This window comes from Ruditapes philippinarum, unplaced genomic scaffold (assembly GCF_026571515.1).
Source record: "Ruditapes philippinarum isolate M1 unplaced genomic scaffold, ASM2657151v2 ctg302_1_1_1_1, whole genome shotgun sequence".
Classification (NCBI taxonomy): domain Eukaryota; kingdom Metazoa; phylum Mollusca; class Bivalvia; order Venerida; family Veneridae; genus Ruditapes; species Ruditapes philippinarum.
Window position 1 is genome coordinate 1,398 of NW_026859651.1, and position 24,595 is coordinate 25,992.

Consider the following 24,595-nt stretch of genomic DNA (forward strand, 5'->3'; position numbering starts at 1 on the left):
ATTATAGCCCTGGGATCAAAATTGGCCCCGCCCCGGGGGTCATTGATTTTTACTATGAACATGTAGTAAAATCTTAAAATACCTTCTTGTAGAAACCTAAAAGGCTTAGAGCTTAGATATTTTGCATAAGGCATCATCTGGTAGACCCTTGCCAAGATTGTTCAAATTATAGCCCTTGGGTCAAAATCGGCCCCGCCCCGGGGTCATTGATTTTCGCTATATGTACATGTAGTAAAAACTTAAAACACCTTCTTGTAAAGACTCAAAAGGCTTAGAGCTTAGATATTTTGCATAAGGCATTGTCTGGTAGACCTCTACCCAGATTGTTCAAATTATAGCCCTGGGGTCAAAATCGGCCCCGCCCCAGGGGTCATTGGTTTTCCTTTTATGTAAATAGTAAAAACTTCAAAAAAAATCTTCTAGCAATTGACAAATGCTAGAGGTTAGATATTTTGCATGAAACATTATGTTGTAAACCTCTAGCAAGATTGTTCAAATTATAGCCCTGGGGTCAAAATTGCCCCCGCCCTGGGGGTCATTGATTTCAATTTATACATATAGTACAAAATGAAAAAATCTTATTGTCTGAAGGTACACGGCTTAGAGCTTTAATATTTGTTAAATAATATCATCTAAAGGTACTCTACCAAAGTTGTTCAAATTTTGCCTCTTGTGTCAAAATTAGCCCCGCCCCTTGGGGCCATAGGTTTATCTTATATGTATATAGTAAAAGCTTAAAAAATCATCTTCTCTAAATTTACAAAGGATAGAGTTAAGATATTTTGCATGAAACATTGTGTAGTGAATCTCTAGCAAGATTGTTCAAATTATAGCCCTGGGGTCAAAATTGGTTCCGCCCCGGGGGTCATTGATTTTCATTATGTACATATAGTGAAAAAAATAATTTTTGTCTGAAGGTTCAAGGCATTATAAGAGCTTTGATGTTTGATATATAATATCATCTATAGCGCCTCTACCAAAGTTGTTCTAATGTCAAAAATTGGCCCTGCCCGGGGTCAGTGATTCTCATTATGTACACATAGTAAAAACAGAAAATAAAACAAATGTTTTCTGAATGGGAGAAAGCTACAGCTAAGATATTTGACTTGAAATGTTGTTTGGTGGACCTGTATCAAGTTTGTTATTAAACCCTTGGGTCAAAATAATGCCTTGCCCAAGGGGACAGTGACCTACTTTCTTGTCCTTTGATGTACAGCAATGACATTTTGACCATTTGCACAGTTTTAATTGTAAAATTAAACTTTGACCTAGATTTTGATGATGTGACCTACTTTCTTGTCCTTTGATGTACAGCTATGAAATTTGAACCATGCGGTGGCATAGCATTTTTCTCAAATGCAATCTTGTTTCAACTTCATTTTTATATAAATGTTGAATAATTAGTACGCTACGATAATCTCAATGGATGCAAATGTAAAAAATAACTTTCTGATACTTATTGACAAATTACGTACATGTTTGACATTTTTTCAAGAGTTTTTTAACTTCTCCGTTGTTTTTCCTTGTCTCCAACACGAAAACCCTATTAGTGAAGGTGTTTTCTGTCAAGTCCAACATTGATCTTCAAGGTCAAATAATTGAAATTTGATTAATTTGTCATAATTTCTTTTATTTATGTACAAAGTTTGATTTATATGTGGACAGAACAACACTTGTTGCAGTCTGAAGTTCCTTCCCCTTATACTACTACTTTTCTTTAAAAAGAAATATTTTATTGTTTTTCTTTAAATGACTTTGATTTGTACATTTCTTCTATTGTTTTTCTTTTAAGGATTTAGAGGTGTTTGTAGAAGACTGTTTACTTCTGGCAGACAGTGCAGGCTGTTCAACAGTGGCATTTCCTGCTTTGGGCACTGGAAAATTAGAGTACCCATATCGAGATGTGCCAGTCGCATTGTTTAATGGCGTAGACAGATATGTGACTGAGGGAACTATTGGAGGAATTTCAACTGTATACATTTCTGTACTAGAAAAGGATGATCACCTGCACCAGGTTTAGTTACTCTGAGTATAGTTTACATTTATAGCATAATGAAGGGTAATAATATGACACTTTCTTTTCGTATACTGCCTTTAAACATGAAAAATATCTGCATAAATATAAAATTCATAACCAATCTTAACTACAGCTGTGTAATATCTTTTTCTTTAACCTAAAGACTTTTCAAAGTGGTATAAGCTTTGATATTTAGACTGGTTCATGTGTGATGAGCACTTTTATTATGTTTCCCTTTGAAGAAGAGGGGTATATTGTTGTGCAAACGTAGGTCGTCAGTCTGTCTGTCGGTCGGACTGTCGGTCGGTCTGTCCCTCTGTCGACCACATGGTTTCCACTGATTATCTTGAAAACTATAAATCACAAAGTCTTCATATTTCACATAATGATTGGTCATAAAATTAGTAGATGACCTCTATTTAATTTGGGGTTGCTAGAACAAAGATGGTCAAGGTCACAGATGCCTTAAATGTTAGAATGGTTTCCACTGATTTTCTTGAAAACTATATATCACAAAGTCTTCATATTTCACATACTGATTGATCATAATTAGTAGATGACCTCTATGTAATTTTGGGTCACTAGGTCAAAGGTCAAGGTCAAAGATGCCTTAAATGTCAGAATGGTTTTGCTGATTATCTTGAAAATTATATATCACAAAGTCTTCATATTTCACGTACTGATTGGTCATAACTAGTAGACAACTCCTATTGATTTCGGGTCACAAAGTTAAAGGTCAAGGTCACAGGGGCCCTAAATGTCAGAATGGTTTCTGCTGATTATCTTGAAAACTATTTATCACAAAGTCTTCATATTTTACATACTGATTGGTCATAACCAGTAGATGTCCCCTATTTAGTTTTGGGTCATAAGGTCAAAGGTTAAGTTCACAGATGCCTTAAATGTCAGAATAGTTTCTGCTGATTATCTTGAGAAGTATTTTTCACAAAGTCTTCATATTTCACTTACTGATTGGTCATAACTAGTAGACAACCCCTATTGATTTCGGGTCATAAGGTCAAAGGTCAAGGTGACAGACACCTTAGATGTCAGAATGGTTTTCGCTGATTATCTTGAAAATTTATGTATCACAAAGTCTTCATATTTTACATAATGATTGGTCATAACTAGTAGATCTATTGACTTTGGGGACACTAGATCAAAGGTCAAGGTCACAGGGGCCTTAAATGTCAGAATGGTTACATTTATATGATACTATATATTTTATTTCATCTACCCTCCAACTTGTTTAACTTATTAATGATAGCTTTCATTCAGTTTCGGATCATATTTTGGTCATTATTAGCTCACCAGAGCCCAAGGCTCAGGGTGAGCTATTAGTATCAAAGGGGGATACTCCGTCGTCCGGCGTCATGCGTCAACAATCGTCTTCTTCTCTGAAACCGCAGGACAGATTTACTTCAAATTTTGTCTGTAGCATCCTTGTGACAGTCACACTTGAATTTGCTCATGCCATTTCAATTGGCCCCTTTTAGGGTTCAACAGAGCTAAAAATAGAAAAACCTTTAAACATCTTCTTTTACAGAACTAATGGATGGATGATTCACACCAAAACATTTGTCTGTAGCATTCTTGGGAAGTCTTTTATCAATTTTTTTGCTCATATTTAATTTGATTTGGCCCTTTTAGGGGTCTGCTTATGGGCTAAAAATAGAAAAAATTTAGACATCTTCTTCTACCAGAACTAATCGGATGGATTGATCGCCAAACTTTTGTCTGTATCTTTCTAGGGGTTAGTCTTTTTTAAATCATGTTTGGGCTCATATCAATTTGTTGGCCCCTTTTAGGGGCTGCTAAAGCCTTGAAATAGAAATACTTTAAAACATCTATATCTAGAGAACTAATTGAATGGATAATCACCAAAAAACTTTGGTCTGTAGCATTCTTGGGTAGTCTTTTATTCAAATTTGCTCATATTAATTTGATTGGCCCCTTTTAGGGGGTCCTCTAGATCTAAATTAGAAAATCATTTAGACACCTTCTTCTACAGAACCCCAATTGATGGAATGATCACCAAAACCTTTGTCTGTAGCATTCTTAGGTAGTTTTTTAATCAAATTTGCTCATATTAATTTGATAGGCCCCCCTTTTAGGGGTCAAGGAAGGGGAGCTAAAAAATGATATAAACCTTTAGACAGCTTTTTCTGCAGAACTTTACTGATGATCACCAAACTTTGTTTAATAGCATTCTTATAGTTAATCTTCTTTTTAAAAATTGCTGAATATTTATTTTGATTGGGGCCCCTTTTTAATGGACTTGCTAAAGCCTAAGAAAATACCCCAGAAACCTATGGCAATTTCTTCAAAATTATTAGTTTAATGAAAAAGGGAAACAACTCATGCCTGGAATTTCTTTCATACATGTGAATGAACCTGCGTTTGCTGATGAAATTATTTGAGGTCATTACCTCTTTATGAAATAACTTAAAGCACAATTATACAAGATATATAAGAACTTTTAGTATTCAAGCTTTATTTTGGTTTTTCATTCATATTACTTAATTACATTACTTTCATGCAGTGTTTTCTCTAGAGAGCGTTTTTCTGCGTTTTTGCACAGTACATTTTTGTACTTTTTTGCATTTTTGATGCGGTAATATTATAGCCATGTGTTTTTCTGTGACGCATATTTTTGCGAAGCGTCGTAGTATTAAATTTTTTTCTATAAATTGCATGAATTTCCATCAGCCTGATCTGGTCACATGATTTATCTTAGACGCCCTTAGTGATTATTAACATGTTAAAAGCCGCTTCAGGCGCTTCAGATTGTGACGTCATTATCCGGGTAAATTCACAAATGTCTGCTTCGAAAAAAAAGCAGCCAAGATTGACTTTATTCGTCAATAAAGACAATGTTAACGTTGATGGGGCGACAGAATCTACCGTAAACAACTCTGCGCCTATACCAAATGAGGTTTCCCAACCAAATCAATCGGCGAATGCTGAAACAACTGAGAAATCCAAGAAAAATGATAATGCTCCGAAGCGATTTTTTCGTATCCTGGTTGTACTATCTACCGGGAGTGTAAGCCTTATAAGGCCCACCATTGTATAATACAGAAAAAATCTAGGATAAAATAGTTATTTTCTGTAGAAGGTACCATTTTTTGATAAAAATAACAATCATCCACAAGAAATTTTAACCATACATCAAAAAGATGGTTCTGTTAATAACCTCATATGAGCGGCAGCCATCGTTGTTTTTAAGTAATGACATTTAAGCAATCAATAAAAAGTTAAAAACATATGTAAATGGTCCATTACTGTTAATGATACTAAAGTTCTATTCAATATTTATCAGTTATCACACAGTAAAAGGGTTACAATTTGATAGGCATTTGCACACACATTCAAAATATCATGTTGGGTCTAAATCGTTAGCAATATTGCTGGTTTTTAAACGTAAAAAACATTTATGTGAATAGGGTTACTAAAACTTTGAATTTTCTTCAAAAAATGCTATATTTTGTATAAAATTAATGTGAAAAACACTTGCATACAAAAGAATTTTTTTATGTAAGTATTGTTTGTAATTTCTGGACATTCCCGTTACAAAGTACCTCCCGGTATAAAGTACCTTGAGGATATATTAAAATGACTTGCACAGTTTGTATTACTGAAAATAAAGACAAATCATTCACATCGGGATGCACAAACTTTAGAGTTTTTTAGTACCGTATGGTACTGGTTACGGGAGTTGACGGAAAATCGGAACTAGTGTGTTACGCTTGACAGACGCTACCAAAGCTCCATAATTTTACCGATTGGGCACATATTTGCCCTCAAATAAAAAGTTTGTTGTCCCATACTGTAGGCCCTAAACACCTTACATATTTTGCATGTGACATTTTGTGTATTCATTTACAAAAGTTATAAAGAAAAAATGTTCCATCAAAATTAACCCTGGCTGTAGTGGTTCATTTATAAGGTCTAGTATTTCATAATATTTATGGACTGTCCGTAAATTTTATGGATAGTCTGGGACATTATCTTATATCCCAGGGATAGTCTAGAAATTTAAAGATTTTTCAATCCATTAATTTACAAAAATCTATATTCAATGTGAAATTTGCTTTTTTTAATTTTTACACTAAAATCGGCAGCTTCTGACTAGAGTCCAGTGTACCCTGTCTTGTACACTTTTTTAAGGAAAAATAAGAAAAATTATCTTATAGTTAAAAATTCTTCTTATAAATGATATATTATTTAAAATTACTCCTTTGCCCATAAAAAACTGATGACCAAAACCGTTTCTATCTTTAAGTAGGTCATACTTCTAGGCGCACTTGATTTTAAGGGCAACAGGAATGGGCCAAATATAATAAATAGTGGACTCGGTTCCCGCACACAAGCCTTTTTTATACTGAAAGGTTATTTTACATCTTAAACATGGTTTATAAATTATTCAACATCTCTAAGTCCAGATAAGGTATTTTTTTTTTGCAAATTTTCAGGACTTCAAATAAATTTAATGCACATTCTTACTACAGTATGTATTTCCAAGAAGAGTAGCACACAGTAAAACATGTAACAGCAATGGAAACATACTTTTTACAACATGTAGGTAGCAAGCATAGACAAAAAAATTATGAATTGAAGAGTTTTTTCATCTATTTAGTTATGATTTGTTCGATTAAGAGTTTTGGTTTTATTTTAAACAAAAGAATCAAGGTGAAATGACTTGACGTTTTTGGTAGTTGGGAGAAGTTAATTCATGTGCATATTTCATAACTAACAGCAAATTTGCCATAACAAAAAACATATGTTTCTTTTTAATAATAATCTTAACATTAAAATAGAAAAATTAGCATGGGTTTAATTGCTGAATAAGATGTTTTTATGTGTGACCCTACACAGCCAGGTACATGTATTTACATTTTCGTCTGCACTCTCCAGGGAGAAGGCTGGGGGGGGGGGGGAATTTTAATAAAAGTGAAAAAATTGAAAGTCATCATATTTTTTGAATCTCAACCATACTGTTACATTTAATCATATAGTATGTAACCTTATTAATTTTAACCTGTGGTTTTGAATATTAATGCAGCTTCTACTATTTTCTTACTTAATGTCTGTAAATTTTCAGATACAAAAATCTGTAAAATTATGGCTCGTCCAAAAATTTACAGACTCTCCGTAAATATCATGAAATCCTAGACCTGTTTATTCTGCATTATTTTATTCTACATAGTCTCATGGGAACACACTTGCAACATAGATATTTCTAACAAAGCCTCAAAAATATTAGGGCAAAATATTTCAATAATTAGAAGGGGAAGTAAGAGTTGAGGTGGACTGGTCTTTGAAAAATAACACTGAAAAACAGTTGTTTCTGGTGAGCGACTCAGGGCCATCATGGCCCTCTTGTATTTCTTTTCCCATAACTGAACACTTACATGTAACAATTTATAGCATGTTGTTATAACAAAATTACCAATAGCATGATTCAAGGGCTAGAAAGGGGGCATATGTGTTGTTCAACATTTTTTGTTGCATTTACAAGTGAATTAATTCCGTGGCCCAGTGGTCTTGAGTTTGTTAACCCTTTCCCCCATGAGCATATTGTGAAAAATGGCCGTTTTCACTGAAAAGCCTCCTGTTACAAGTTCAAACTGCTATGAAACTATGAAAAATGCTTCAATACTAATCAAACTTGGCACAAATGTTGTCTGGACCATTGCTTTTGTAACGACATGCTCAGTCTTAAAATTCCTGTTACCATGGCAACGAGGGGACATCTCAAAATTGCCAAAAATCACTATTTTGCCTCGATTTTTCCATCAAAATTTATTTCAAAGTGCTGCAACTGCTCAAGGGATTGAGATAGAGTCAAAGGCTTTTCTGCGTTGGTTAAACATTACATTATGATCGACCTGAGGTCATTTTTAGCCTCTCACAAGTCCAAAATTTTCTTGGCGATGAGGGGGACTCCGCCCCCTTCAAACCCCCCTTACAGAAGGGGGCACATCCCCCTTCTGGCAACCCCCTGATGTATCTTTTAGATGGGGGGCGGCGCCGAAAAAGTGCTCAATTTTTTTAGCAACATTTCTCAAACGAAACCTTATGTTTCGGGCCCAAATAGGACATTTTTTTCACTATTTGAGGCCTAAAAAAAGGGGGGGGGGTCGAAAGTGCGTTGTTTCGCGTAAATATGTGGTAAAGGGTTAACTTATAAGCATGTGGTCACGAGTTCAAAATCCAGCCATGAAAGGATCTTTTTCTGATGCCTTTGAATCTGTCTATAACAAAGTAAAAATGGTTATAAAACAATTCAAAAATTAATATATACTGTATGTGTAATTAAATTCGCGGAAGCAAATTTTCGCGGAAAGGTCCACTTTGGTGGTCTAAACAAATATTCGCGCTATTTTGAATTCGCGGAAGTGACTGCCGAAAATCATAATTTCGCGTAGACCACTCCGGTTAAAAAAAGGAAAATTACTGTAATCATCATGGGAGTTTACAGTTATTTTCAATGTCAGGTGTCAAACAATACTCTATTGTACAGACAAAAAGACATTATCTAGCCAACAAAAGAATGCCCGTTAACGTGCATAAGTTTTCACAGTTTGCGTCATAAACGTCTTGACATCTGATCAGATCATGTTTTGGTTTTTCTGAACAAACAATTAAAAAACACAAACAATAGAAGCGCGAAAGTATTACTATTAAGAAATTATTGGTGTAGAAATATTCGCGCTTAACATAAATTCGCGGATCGAATGTCACCGCGAAGATCGCGAAAATATGAAGCCCGCGAATATTTCTACACATACAGTACCCCAAAATTTGCAGGTTAGGGAATGAGCTTGTTGGTATGTTTTATTGGGCCCCTGGGGTCAATATCACTTTTACCAAAAATAGAAAAATAGTTTCAGGTCAATAACTAGTGCTAGGAATTAGTTATTGTAAACAAACTTATTATACTGTTAGCACACTTCTGTGGACGCCTGAATTGGGATGCTTTTGATTTGCTGATTATCAATGATGTGGTTAAAAGAACATTAGGATGAACAAAAGAGTAGCCACAAAGTATCAAGATGTAAAGAAGTCCATCCACATTTTACTGTCCAGGAGATTACTCTGAATCTACAAGAGATTCTCATTGAGTTGAAGTGCAGTGCATGAGAACCATAAATCTGCCTTGTCTAATTTTAAAGTTATTGCCGTTTTTCATTCTTAAACTTTGAACTTTGTCCGGGACATAACTCTGAAACTACAAGAGATATCAACAATAAACTTTGTAGGTAGACAGATCTCATTGAATACAAGTGCAGTGCTTAAAAATGTAACTCTGCCTTGCTTAATTTTGGAGTTATTTTTCTTTTTAGCTCACCTGTCACAAAGTGACAGGGTGAGCTTTTGTGATCCCTTTTCGTCCGGCGTCAGTCAGTCATCCGTCCGTCCGTCCGTCGTCCGTAAACTTTTATTTTAAATGACATCTCCTCATAAACCACTAAGCCAATTTCATCCAAACTTCACAGGAATGTTCCTTTGGTGGTCACCTTTGAAAATTGTTCAAAGAATTTAATTCCATGCAGAACTCTGGTTGCCATGGCAACCAAAAGAAAAAACTTTAAATATCTTCTTCTAAATAACCCAAAGAGCTAGAGCTTAGATATTTGGCATGAAACATGTTCTAGTGAGTGTCTAACAAGTTTGTTCAAATAAAAGCCCTGGGGTCAAAATTGGCCCTGTCCTAGGGGGTCATTGATTTTCCCTATATGCATATAGTAAAAATTTAAAAAAATCTTCTTTTAAATAACCCAAAGAGCTAGAGCTAAGCTATTTAGCATGAAACATCTTATAATGGATGTCTACAAAGTGTGTTCAAATAAACGCCCTGGGGTCAAAATTGGCCCCGCCCATGGGGTTATTGATTTTCCCTATATGCACATAGTAAAAACTTAAAAATCTTCTTTTAAAGAACCCAAAGAGCTAGAGCTAAGATATTTAGCATGAAACATGTTCTAATGGATGTCTACCAAGTTTGTTCAAATAAGAGCCCTAGGGTCAAAATTGGCCCCGCCCCAGAGGTCATTGATTTTCCTTATACATGTATGTGTATAGCAAAAACTTAAAAAATCTTCTTTGAAAAAAACCAAATAGCTAGAGTTTAGGTACTAAGCATGAAACATCTAGTGAGTGTCTACCAAGTTTGCTCAAATAAAAGCCCTGGGATCAAAATTGGCCCCGCCTGCCCTGGGGGGACATTGATTTTCCTTATTTGAAAAAACCCGAATAGCTAGAATTTAGATATTAAGCATGAAACATTTTCTAGTAAGTGTCTACAAAGATTGTTCAAATAAAAGCCCTTGGGTCAAAACTGGCCCTGCCCCAGGTGTGTCATTGTTTATAACTATATGTGTAAAGAAAAAAGTTGACCAGCTATACCTTAGATGTTAAGCATGAAACATCTTTTATTGGGTGTCTACCAAGTTTGTTCAAATAAAAGCCCTGGGGTTTAAACTGGCTCCGCTCCGGGGGCCTATATACAGGTGAGCGACTTCAGGGCCATCATGGCCTCTTGTTTCAGTTTTAATTAGACTTTTTAGAGGTATTGTTACAGCTTTGACGGCATTCATTTTGCCCTTGCAATCTGCAAACTTTAAACTTGATCAAAATTGTTTAAGTTCTTTGTGTATTTTGAATGAATTCTCTTCAAACTTGAACACAACAATCTTTTAGGACATACCTACAAGTTAAGTAGACAGACCATGACCTTCACTTTTGATTGACCTGGACTTTGAAGGTCAAATTATTGAAATTTTCAAATATAGTTTTGCTGTAACTGGCGATAACTTTGTTACTAATGAAAAGACTGACTTCATATTAAGACGCAACATTCTTTAGGATAAGACCTCATGTATGTCAAACCCAAATTGACCATGTCTCATTTATAACATTGATTTTGAAAGTTGAATTATTGAATGTTCACTGATTTTTGCTAGTATTGACTTATACTTGGTAATTAATAAATGGAATATCTCCATACTTGACCAAAACAATATTTTGGACAATACCTTCTTGAAGGTTTAAGTGCCATTGACCTTTTGATTTAAATGACATTAACTGTCAAGGTCAAATTATTGAATTTGGGTAAGTCATCATAATTTTTGTCAATCCAACTTGCGGTGAACTCAACTTAGTAGCTACTTTTGGCATATAGTTTGGTGAATGTGCATCTGTCCGGATTTGTTCGGTCTATATCTTGCTTATTCTTTGAAGGATTACAAAATAATTTGGTACAAATGTTCAACATGATGGGTTGGTGTGTCACACACAAAACCCAGGTCAGTGGCTCAAAGGTCAAGGTCACACTTGGGTGTCAGTGCAATCCTTTGTCGGGAGTATAACATCCACTTGCATAGATTGATTTTAATATAACTCGGGACAAATGTTCTCCATAGTGATGTGGAGTGTTGCTCTAAAAATTCAGATGTCTGTAGTAAAGATTAAGGTCACACTTAGGGGTCAAGTTCAAATAAGAAAATAAAACATTCATTTGCTAGTATAACTTCTATATATTACATAGATTGATTTTGATATAACTGAGCACAAAAAATGTTCTCCGTGATGAGTTGAGTTGTGAAAGTCAAAATGAAGATCAAGGTCACAAGAGATCAAAGGTCAAATAAGAATATTAAAAATTGTTTGTTGGTGCTTTATCTTGCTTATGCTTTTAAGTATTTTGCTAAGTGGTCAGCGGTTTTTTGTCAAGTCCGCTTGCGCTAAGCTTGACATAGTTGTCAAAATGGCTGTTCAGTGTTTGTGTGTGCGTGTGTGCATCCAAACTTGTCCATGCTATAGCTTCTTTGTGCAGGAATTTTAAATAACATAAATTGAGTTTTTTATGCACAAGTGTTTCATCATGAGACTTTGTGTCATGCACATGAACCAGGTTACCAGGTCAGAGGTCAAGGTCATCTAAGACAGATCTATTAAAATAAAGAAAAATTAAAAATCTTGTTTTCTTTAATTTTCTTTTTAAAGATTGTTTAAACTGTTTATTTGTTTGCTTCAAGAAAATATAAAAAGCACTTACCTGGCTGTGGCCCTTATTAAACTTCGAACCCTTTCCGAGACATAACAAGAAATACTTTCTTCGTTACATATTTAAACAGTCTTAACCTTTTCCAGCAACTACCCATAACATAATATCTTTATGCTAAATTATGTAAACACTTATGGATAAACTACATCTGTGTCCACAACCTATTTGGGGAGCATGTCACCCAGTTTTGACTGGCTCCTGTTTTGCATTTAAGGGAATATTATTTTCATGTTTCCTTCAATAGTAAGCAGTTACTTGTTATTTTCTACTGCAGATTTTAGAGAAAGAGCAAGAGAGGAGGAAATCAGCTAAAACTTTTTCTGGAAAACAGCATCAGGCTGATGGTAATATTTAATGAATCCGTTCTACCTATGCTTTTAAAGAAAACATAGTATTTATACCCCTGAAACGAAGTTTTGGGGGGATATATAGGAGTCACCCAGTGGCCGGTCGGTTGGTCGGTCTATCGGTCCAGTGGTTCGTTGCATTTTCCTTGTCTGGAGCATAACTTGAAGACTAATGGTTGGAATTTAATACAACTTCATACAATGGTCAAGCACATGCAGTGCACAAGAATCTTAACTCCATCTTGACTCTTGACAAATTACAGTTATTGCCCTTTGTTACTTTTCTTTGTCTGGAGCAAATCTTGAAAAGTACTGGTTGGAATTCAAAACAACTTCATACAATGGTCCAGCACAATAAGAGGAAGTGCAGTGCACAACTCTGTCCAGAGTAAATATTGAGTTATTGCCCTTTGTTACTTTTCCATTGCTGTCTAGCTCACCTGACCACAAAGTGGTCAAGGTTTGGTATAGTGATTAGCTCACCTGACCATGAAGGGGTCAAGGTGAGGTATAGGCATGGGGCTAAGTCCGTCATTGTGCGTTGTGCATTGTGCGTCATCAACAGTAGGGTTGTTAACACTCTTGCAGTCACAGTTTTGATTGGATCATAATCAAACTTTGTCAGAATGTTTTTCTCAATGAAATACAGGCCAAGTTCAAATATGGGTCATCTCGGGTCAGAAACTAGGTCATTGGAGCTAAAAATAGAAAAAGCTTGTTATCACTCTAGTGGCTGCAGTTTTGATCAAAATATCCTGGAAATTTGTCAGGAAGATTGTTTTGATGATTTCTAGGTCAAGTTTGAAGATGGGTCATGTCCAGTCAAAAACTAGGTCACAGGAGCTAAATATAATAAATCTTGTTTACACTACTAGTGGCTGCAGTTTTGATCCAAATATCCTGGAAATAAGTTAGGAAGATTGTTTTGATAATTTTAATAAGTTAAGGTTGAATATGGGTCATTTCTGGTCAAAAACTACATGTAGGTCACCGGAGCTAAAAATAGTAAAATCTTGTTTACACTCTAGTGGCTACTGTTTTGATCAAAATATCTTTGAAATTGGTCCCAAAATTTGTTTTGATAATTTGTAGGTCAAGCTGGAATATGGTTCACCTTGGGTGAAAAACTAGGTCACACTGTCCAAATATAGAAAAACTTTGTTAATACTCTTATGGTAACATTTTTGACTCAATTGTCATCAAACTTGGTTAGAATGCTTATCTAGTTAATTGCTTGGAGGAGTTTTAACATAGGTCATTTCCCATCTAAAGGTAAGTCAATAGAAAAATCTTGTTAACACTCACTCAAGTGGCTGCAGTTTTGATCCAAATATTCTGGAAATTTGTCACCCAGGTTGTTTTGATGATTTTTAGATCAAGTTTGAATATGGGTTGTCTTTGATAAAAAAATAGGTCACAGGAGCTAAATATAGAAAAATCTTGTCATCTCTCTAGTGACTACTGTAGTTATCCAAATATCCTGGACATTGGTCTGCAAGTTTGTTTTGATGATTTCTAGGTCAAGTTGGAATATGGGTCACCTAGGTCAAAAACTTAGTCACAGTACCGAAATATGGATAAATCTTGTAAACACTCTAGAGGTCACATTTTCAGCTCACCTGAGCACAATGTGCTCATGATGAGCTATAGTGATCATCCATCGTCCGTCATTGTGTATCATCAACAATTTCTTTAAACAACCTCTCTGCAAAAACCAATGACTGCACATGAACCAATCTTTACTGGAATGATCCTTTGGTGGTCCCCTGCCAAAGTTGTTAAAATGGTTTCCGGTCTGTTGCATAAGTAGGTCACTGGGCTAGAAAAGGAATTAAAAAAAATGCAAACTTAAAAATATTCTTGTCTGAAAGTACAAGGCCTAGAGCTTTTATATTTGGTATGTCTAGGATATCGACCGGGTACGAGGTCTTTCTGTTTAGGAAAGACCTGGTCACGAATTTCATGTGACACCAAGAGCGCGTAGCGCTCGAGGTGTTTCATTAAATTCGTGACTAGGTCTTTCCTAAACAGAAAGATCGATGTACGAGGCCGATATCCAACTTACACACCGTTAAACTATATTGGCTTGAGCACGGATTCACATTCCGTGGCTTGAGCAATGGCTGATCGTAATGCACAAATATTATTTTTAACACAACGCAAATACAGGTAAGCTTTTATCAACGTTTTGCTTAAATACAATATTTATTTTGCACTTAACTTTGCTTTTCCCTTTAAAGTAATAATCAAAAAAGCTAGATGTGCAATTTGTCAGTAATAAAGTGAATAGGTCTATATAATGAAAGGTGAGTTAAAGAATAAATAATTATGTTGATAGTATTTCGTATCAGACAATGTAGTTTCTATGACTGTTGCCACCCCCGGACGTTTGCCTTTTTTTTTGCTGTTGTGACTTGTCAAAGGTCATCTCGTGTATAGATTTTTTTTTGTATGCCAATGGAAACATTATAGTTCATTTATTTATGGAAGCTATTTTGACGATAAATAGGCGATGAATTTTGGTAGCAAATAATTCAACAACAAAATATTTTAACATTTTTAAAACAGGGAGAGGGTGGGGGGGCAATGTCAGCCCCTTCCAAAGATATGAGGGCGGCAAGTGACCGCCACTGCAAAAAGGGGACAAACTTCCAAGGGGGCAACTGTCCGCTGTTTTTATACAGCAGATTATAAAGTGTTCTAGAATAAAATGATCGTTCATCATAAAATTATTTATACTTAATCACTTATAACTTTATTAATATTTTAAAATCGTAATAAGTACGCTGTGATTACTGCTATATAGTTTCATAGATATGAACCTGAAGTGTCCATTTTGTTATATCATGAACGTAATGACAGAAGAACCACTTAGATTACTATTACTTAAATGTTAAATGTGTCCTAACTTTGATATGCTCTCCATTATTTTTATTCAAAGATTTAATATAGGGTGCTGGAATAATTGCTAAGTGCATTCAATAAAGATTATCTTTTTAAAAAATGTCTTCGGATTTTGTAAGACAGGAACATTATGACAATCATTTACATTTTATTTCAATTTTGATTCTTTGATTGCATTTCATGTTTTCTTTGTCTTAGCATTGGCAGGTCTATTTTTTCAGGTGTATTTCATGACCAGGTCTGTCTGACTACAACAGACCTGTGCATGTGCAAAAGATAGACCTCATAACGGACATTCTTTTGTTTAAACAGGTCTACCCGAAAAATATAGCCCTGTCACAAACAATAGAGGAGGTGTGTAAAATATGATATCACCAATAGGTCCTCTAACAAAATTTTTCAAATTATAGCCCTGGGGTCACAATTGGCCCCATCCCGGAGATCATAGGTTTTCCTTATATGTATAGGGTAAAAAATCTTTTTGTCTGAAGGTTCAAGGCTTACTCTGAGCTTAGATATTTGGTATGTAATATCACATATAGGCCCTCTACCAAATTTGTTCAAATAATAGCCCTGGGGTCAAAATTGGCTCCACCCCAGGGGTCATAGGTTTTGCTTAAATGTATATAGTCAAAACTTAAAAAATCTTCTTGTTTGAAGGTACAAGGCTTAGAGCTTTTATATTTGGTATATGATATCACCAATAGGTCCTCTACCAAAATTTTTCAAATAATAGCCCTGGGGTCAAAATTGGCCTATGAACTTATAAACTTAAAAAACCTTCTCCTCTGAATTGACAAAGACTAGAGATTAGATATTTGGCATAAACATTGTGTAGTAGAAATCTCTACCAAGATTGTTCAATTATAGCGTCAGAATTGGCCCCGCCCCGGGGTCATAGGTTTTCCTTATATGTATATAGTAAAAAGTGTTCCTATCCACAAACTTTAACCTTGATCATAACTTTAAAGTTGTTGGTGTATTGTCTTAAAACATCAACTTCTTACCTACTCAAAAAAGTTAACCCTGTTTTGTATATTTTTAAGACCTGGTAACTTCACTTTTGTATATTAATTGTATTTAGTACTCCGGTGAGTGCATTGGGGCCAATGGCCCCCTTGTTTATACAATTGTCATCAAAATTGGTCTGGATGCTTGTCTAAGACTTTGCTTGGATGAGGTTGATGGGTCAGGGGAGCGATCTAGGGCCAACTTGGCCCTCTTGTTTCTTGTCCGGAGCATAACTTGAAAACATTTAGTTGAAATTCAATACAATTTCATACAATGGTCAATATATTGAGAGAAAGCGCAGTGCACAGAAACCATTACTCTTGACTCATTTAAGAGTTTTTGCCCTTTGTTACTTTTTATTGTCCAGTGCATAACTTGAAAAATATTGGTTTGAGTTCAATGAAACTTCATACAATGGTCAACTTCACAAGGGCAGTGAGATGAAGTGCAGTGCACAAGAATCATAACTCTATTTGGACATATTACAGTTATTGTCCCTTTGTTACTTTTTGTTTGTCCAGTGCAAAACTTGAAAACTAGTAGTTGGAATTCAATACACATTCATACAATGGTCAAGTGCAATGAAAGGAAGTGCTGTGTACAATAACCATAACTCCATCTTCAGTATTTGTAGAGTAGTTATTGCCCTTTATTCCTTTTCCTTGTCCAGTGCATAACTTAAAATCTAAAGTTTAGAATTCAATGCAACTTTATTCAATGGTCAATCTCAATGAGAGGAAGTGCAGTGCTCAAGAAGCGTAACTCTTTCTGGACTTTTTACAGAGTTATTCAATAAAACTTCATCAATGGTCAGGAAATGCAACATACAAGAACCACAACTATCTTTAATTGCCCACAACCATAACTCTTTTTCAATTCTTTTACAAGGTATTCTGTTACTTGTAACTTCCTCATTTCTGAAGCAGTCTTGCAGGGATATTAATCACATGTAGTGATAGTTCTAGTTTAACTACAATTTACCAATAATTTCACCACATGCTGTGACAAAATAATAAAAGATCAAACAAATTATACATTTGAAAAGATTTAAGAATTTTCTACTTCCAAAGACCTATTGCCTACAGATAAGATATGTGTTCGTAGTAAAATGTCCAATAAAGCACAACTTTAAAAAAATGTACAAGCTATACAAAGAATGATTGTAAAAGATCACAATGTAAAAAGAAGCCTTTACTCCAAAGGCCAACTTCCTAGAAGTTAGATATTTGTTGTATAGCATTGTCTAGTGGTCCTCTATTTAATTTGTTTATATCATGACCTTACCAAAACATTGCAAATGGGTGACCAAGCGTTTTAATAATTGTTGCATTAAACTTGATTTTGCATAGTCTAATACAGGAAAACCTTTAGAAATAAAACTTATCCAAAACCTAATGCCTTGAGCTTAAACCTTTGGAGTGAGGCATTGTCTTGTAGACTTCTACCAAATTTTTACAATTCTTGACCCTGTATAGAACAACATTTTAAAATGTTTTACTTTTGCAAAGTCTAGACCTTAGAAATTTTGGTGTTAGACCACTAAAGACGCTGTTTATAATTGCCTCTTACAATGATCCTTGAAATTAAACTTTTCCCAAATATATATCTAAAGTTTCAGTCATAGATTTCAAAGTTAATGAAAACTGTCTGCTACTAACATACAAAAAATTTTACTTTTCAGGTCAGAAATATCTTGTAGCTGAGAATGGATCAGTAAAGTATACTATTATTGCAGAGAGTGCATGCCAGAGAATGACTTCAGTAAAGATTGTGAATGTAAAATTAGAAGCAGGAAATAAGTCACATGGTAAACTTTTCAGCTTTAATGTGCTACAACAGAAATGATTACACTTTGTCACCAGTTGAACCAGACTATAATTATACTGTTAACTGTTAATTGACTAACTAAAAGGTTTCACCTTGATAATCTTTAAGATATTGAGAAATACAGCTGAAAAATGTAGGAAGGTCCCTTTATAGGCAGAAACTCGATCCTGTAATTATTCTCAAAGATATTTTCATGTAATTCATGACACGGGTATATAGCAATATGGAGATCATGAACATCATTTTCTAAGCTAAACTTTTTAGCTCACCTGAGCATGCTCTAGGATCGATGATTGTCCGTTGTCCGTCCACATTTAGTTCGTTAACACTCTAACAGTCGCATTTATTCCTCAATCATCATGAAACTTTGTCAGAATATCTGTCTCAATAATATCTCGGATGAGTTCGATCATGGGTGACCTCCGATGAAAAACTAGGTCACAGGAGCTAAAAATAGAAAAAGCTTGTTAACACTCTAGTGGCTGCAGTTTTGATCCAAATATTCTGGAAATTTGTCAGGAAGGTTGTTTTGATGATTTCTAGGTCAAGTTCGAAGATGGGTAATCTCCGGTCAAAAACTAGGTCACAGGAGCTAAAAATAGAAAAAGCTTGTTAACACTCTAGTCGCTGCAGTTTTCTTCCAAATATTCTGAAAATATGTCAGGAAGGTTGTTTTGATGATTTCTAGGTCAAGTTCGAAGATGGGTAATCTCCGGTCAAAAACTAGGTCACAGGAGCTAAAAATAGAAAAAACTTGTTAACACTCTAGTGGCTGCAGTTTTCATCCAAATATTCTGGAAATTTGTCAGGAAGGTTGTTTTGATGATATCTAAGTCAAGTACAAAGATGGGTCATGTCCGGTCAAAAACTAGGTCACAGGAGCTAAAAATAGAAAAAGCTTGTTAACACTTTAGTGGCTGCAGTTTTCTTCCAAATATTCTGGAATTTTGTCAGGAAGGTTGATTTGATGATATCTAAGTCAAGTTCAAAGATGGGTCATGTCTGGTCAAAAATTAGGTCACAGGAGCTAAAAATAGAAAAAGCTTGTTAACACTCTAGTGGCTGCAGTTTTGATTCAAATATTCTGGAAATTAGTCAGGAACGTTGTTTTGATAATTTCTAGGTCAAGTTCGAAGATGGCTTATCTCCAGTCAAAAACTAAGTCACAGGAGCTAAAAATAGAAAAAGCTTGTTAACACTATAGCGTCTGCAGTTTTGATTCAAATATTCTGAAATTTGTCAGAAAGGTTGTTTTGATGATTTCTAGGTCAAGTTCGAAGATGGGTCATGTCCAGTAAAAAACTAGGTCACAGGAGCTAAAAATAGAAAAAACTTGTTAACACTCTATTGGCTGCAGTTTTGATTCAAATATCCTGGAAATTTGTCAGGAAGGTTGTTTTGATAATTTCTAGGTCAAGTTCGAAGATGGGTCATCTCCGGTCAAAAACTAGGCCACAGGAGCTAAAAATAGAAAAATCTTTTTAACACTAGTGGCTGCAGTTTTAATCCAAATTACTTGGAAATTGGTCAAGAAGGTTGTTTTGATGATTTCTAGGTCAAGTTTGAATATGGGTCGTGTCCGGTAAAAAATTAGGTCACATTGCCCAAATATGGAAAAACCTTTTAAACTCACTAGAGGTCACATGTTTGACTCAGTTTTCATCAAACTTGGCCAGGATGCTTGTCTAAGACATTGCTTAGATGCGGTTGATGGGTCAGGGGAGCAATCCAGGGCCATCATGGCCCTCTTGTTTGTAGAAAAAGTTACCTCTGCTGTCCGAAAACTTAAATGTTACTCATATTTTTTTCATTTCTTAATAGATTCCCTTTATACTTTGACACAACAACCTTCAAGACGACCTGACTAAAGTTGACTTTCACACATATATAACTTTGACATTCATTAAGGTCAAATTATTAAAGTTTGCTATAATTGGCTATAACCTTGTTATTTATAAATGTATTGTCTTCATATTTTGGCACAACAATGTTAAGATAAGATTTTGACTCATAGATGACATTGACCTTAAGGGACAAAATATTGAATTTTGCAGATTTTCTTTAAGTTTGTTATGAACAAATGGATTAACTTCATACTTTATCACAACAACCTTTATGACAAGTTCTTCAATAAGACTAAACTGAACTTGACATTGACAAATAAATGACCTGAACATTGACGAAATCTTAAATTTCATTCTTCTTTGCTAGGAAATTCTGTGCAGAAGGTAAATCTTTCACAGCTTTGGGAAATAAATGTTACATGTGGAGAGACTAAGGAAGGCCTCATGAGTGGAGTCAAAGATGTTGTACTTCTATGTGAAGATCAAAAAATAACGTGTGTTAATATTTTTTGTTCAAATGGTGAGTGCATGCTGTTTGTTGACAACATATTTCTAATGTTAAAAAGCTTCAATTGTTTGTTAAAAATGATTTTTGGTTCCAATTTATTAGCTGACTTGTTCAAGCTATTATGATTTAGATTTGGTATCATCCTACAAAATATTGTATGTATGTATGTATGTATGTGTGTGTGTGTGTGTGTGCGTGCGTGCGTGCGTGCGTGCGTGTGTGTGTGCCTACGTGCATGCATGTGTGTATGTTTCATGCAACACACAGGTACTTTAGTGTTGTGTCATAAAGTTATATAGTGCTGAGGTCTGGTCAATTACATGTACATCTGCATACATTATAGGATTTTAAGATAATAATTTGTTTACAAGATAACTATGAGAAGACAACGCCTTGTGGATAAGACTCACAATTGTACCTTTGAAATCTATTTCAGTCATTAAAAGTCATGGATTGTTAAAATATTTGGTTTATGTGTTACCAAGGTACTTAAAAAACACAAATGTCTTCACTGTTAAAGTTGGGTACAAAAATACATATTGAGAAACACATTTAAATCTTCATGTGGAAATTCCAAGTTCTTATATGAATTTGCATACTTTCACTTCACTTGAATGCTAAAATCATAATTCTTATAGTAAAATAATTTAAATTATTGACCAAATGACTAAACATATATTGATATTTTAACGTCATATAATCTTAAAATATGATGACTTTTGTTTGATGCTGCTTACTTCATTTGGCTTTTTATTGAAAGTTAAAGATACCAAATTCACTTTAATTCATATTCTAAGGTTCTAAGTACTTAGAAACTAAACTCAAGTGATTTGTATCAAATAGAGTTGGATATCCCTTTAACAATTTTGCTTGGTTCATGGACGTTTGTCAAAAATAGCTGGGTCCTTTTGCCTTTGCATTTGTTAAACCCTTTGTTTTTTACAATCAAAACATGTTATCCTTTTTAGGATTCAAAAAGATTTCAATGACTGACCAGGTTGACACCATTATTCAGTCTGTTGAGAAAGAAGTAAGATTGTTAAATCCAACAAAATATAAGTACCTAAAGAATGTTAGAATAGTTGTAAGTGATGCTGCATTCTCTACTTTGTATGAGGTAAAGGGACGAGATGAAAATGTGTCAAGTAAAGGATTTCTTTCCAGTTTATTCAAATCTTTTTATACTAAAGGTACGAATCACCTTGAATATTAAAATGTTTATAATTTTCACCTTCTGCTCACCGAATTGGAATGTTTTATGTGAACATTTTTATGATAACTAAATTTCCTATATTACTTTGAAATACTTATTTGCTTAGATAATTGATCCTCTTCGTTGATTCAGAATAGTCACCGAATTGAAATCAGGCTGGGACATAGTATAACAGCACAAGCAACTACCAACTAGATAAGCTGTCTTTGAGGGCGTCTAATTTACAGTTGATAAATGTTGATCAATCGATAAGAGTAGTGTAAAAACATACATACCAGTATATACAGTTCATAAAATTGACCATTTAAATACAATGAATCGTACGCATGGTATGCCATTTGCTTTTTACACTGATTACAACAAACAAAAAATGTACCCTTGCATATCAACCAATAAGACAAAATGGTGGCATTTGTGAATGATTTTACAAAAAGATAATGCAGCTGTTATCTTCAGGTGCTTGTCCAATTATATTATGTCCCATTTTGTTTGAAAGCTATAGTTTTACCATAAAGTATTTGAGTCTCAGAAAAGTTGTAATTATTGTATATATAAGATATTGCCTGTTCTCTCATTCCTTATATTTTAAGGGCAACCGGTATTTATATTGAAAAACTCCATTTAATGCCATACACATGCATGTATTAGATTTTTTTTATTCAAATTTTAACTGAGATTATATTTCGGTAAATAATAATCAGCATTAATCATTACTGAAATATAGGTTGAATTTTAGTCTGACCAATTTGTTATAAAGAAATTGCTTGCTATAGTAATATACATGTATGTACATGAATATATCTTTTGGGCCTTTAACAGTCTCACAGTCACCTCTTAACTGGAAGATTTTATCCTGTGATTTACCAAAGAAAAGACAGTGTCTGAATATAACACTTGCTGGATGTAAACATAGTGACATTGAGAGAGCCAAGGTTGAAATAACACAGTACATAGAAATAATAGAATATTGTGATCCTGATAAGGTAAAGACTACTATAGATACAGATATTGTAGTGTTGATAATGATTTTGTAGCTCACCTGACCACAAAGTGGTCAATGTGACGTATAGTGATTGGGCTATGTCAGGCGTTGATTGCCGTGCGTCGTTTATCCTCAACAATTGGTTTGTTAACACTCTAGCAGTAACAGTTTTGATTGGATCATCATCGAACTTTGTCAGAATGTTTGTCTAAATGTAAAAATGCAGGTCAAGTTCGAAGATTGATCATCTCGGTTCAAAAACAAGATCACAGGAGCTAAAAATAGAAAAAAGCTTGTTAACACTCTAGTGGCTGCAGTTTTGATAAAAAGTTCCTGTAAATCGGTCAGGAAGGTTGTTTTGATGAATACTAGGTAAAGTTCGAATATGAGTAATCTCCAGTTAAAATATATGTCACAAGAGCTAAAAAGAAAAAAAATCTTGTTTACACTCTAGTGGCTGCCGTTTAGATCCAAATATTTTGAAAATTTGTCAAGAACGTTGCCTTAAGGATTTCTAGGATGGGTAATATGAGGTTAAAAACTAGGTCACAGGAGCTTAAATCAGAAAAAGCTTGTTAACACTCTATCGGCTGCAGTTTTGATCCAAGTTTCCTTGATATCGGTCAGGATTGTTGTTTTGATGATTTCAAGGTCTAGATGGAATATGGGTCGTCTCCGATCAAAAACTAGGTCACAGGAGCTAATAATAGAAAAAATTGATAACACTCTAGTGGGTGCAGTTTTGATCTAAATATTTCGGAAATTTGTCAGGAAAATTATTTTGATGATTTCTAGGTCATGCTCGAATATGGGTCATGTTCGGTCAAATATGTAATTATGTTACAAATGTTTATGAGTATGAAATAAACATAAAGTGTTCTACGACAATTCACTTAAACTTACCAAAAAAACCCTTCTTTTTTCAGAAAACAAGGACTATTTTAACTAATAAGTAACCAGCATATTTGAGTTAAATTGTTTTTGCTGAAAATATTTTATTATGCCCCCATTTTGAAAAAAATATTGCTTTGCACTTGTCGGTCCGTCGGTCCGTAGACCAAATGGTTTCCGAGTGATAACTAAAGAACCCTTAGGCCTAGGAACTTCAAACTTGGTATGGTGATTGGTCATGACCAGTAGATGACCCCTATTGATTTTGGGGTCAAGGGGTCAAAGGTCAAGGTCACATTGACCTTGAAAGCAAAAACGGTTTCCGATCAATAACTAAAGAACCTTAAGGCCTAGGAACTTCAAACTTGGTATGGTGATTGGTCATGACCAGTAGATGACCCCTATTGATTTTGGGGTCAAGGGGTCAAAGGTCAAGGTCACATTGACCTTGAAAGCAAAAACGGTTTCCGATCAATAACTAAAGAACCTTAAGGCCTAGGAACTTCAAACTTGGTATGGTGATTGGTCATGACCAGTAGATGACCCCTATTGATTTTGGGGTCAAGGGGTCAAAGGTCAAGGTCACATTGACCTTAAAAGCAAAAACGGTTTCCGATCAATAACTAAAGAACCTTAAGGCCTAGGAACTTCAAACTTGGTATGGTGATTGGTCATGATCAGTAGATGACCCCTATTGATTTTGGGGTCAAGGGGTCAAAGGTCAAGGTCACATTGACCTTGTAGGTAAAAACGGTTTCCGATCAATTAACTAAAAACGCTTAGGCCTAGGAACTTCAAACTTTGTGTGATGATTGGTCATGACCAGCAGATGACCCCTATTGAGTTTTAGGTGAAGGGGTCAAAGGTCAAGGTCACATTGACCTTTTAAGTAAAAACGGTTTCTGATCAATAACTCAAGAACGCTTAGGCCTAGGAACTTCAAACTTGGTATGGTGATTTGTCATGACCAGCAGATTAC

General features: G+C 34.8%; 1 protein-coding gene across 1 annotated transcript in view; it reads left to right on the forward strand.

Annotated features, from left to right (window-relative positions):
- The first annotated feature begins 1,770 nt into the window (after nucleotides 1-1,770).
- Nucleotides 1,771-24,595, forward strand: part of LOC132757388 (myb-like protein X) — a 52,825-nt gene continuing 30,000 nt past the window's right edge. The window contains exons 1-6 of the mRNA XM_060748657.1: nucleotides 1,771-2,014; nucleotides 12,364-12,433; nucleotides 18,033-18,158; nucleotides 20,390-20,542; nucleotides 21,499-21,720; nucleotides 22,563-22,726. Of these exons, the coding sequence (XP_060604640.1) occupies nucleotides 18,104-18,158; nucleotides 20,390-20,542; nucleotides 21,499-21,720; nucleotides 22,563-22,726 (594 nt within the window). The 5' untranslated portion in view covers nucleotides 1,771-2,014; nucleotides 12,364-12,433; nucleotides 18,033-18,103. The remainder of the gene's footprint in view (nucleotides 2,015-12,363; nucleotides 12,434-18,032; nucleotides 18,159-20,389; nucleotides 20,543-21,498; nucleotides 21,721-22,562; nucleotides 22,727-24,595) is intronic.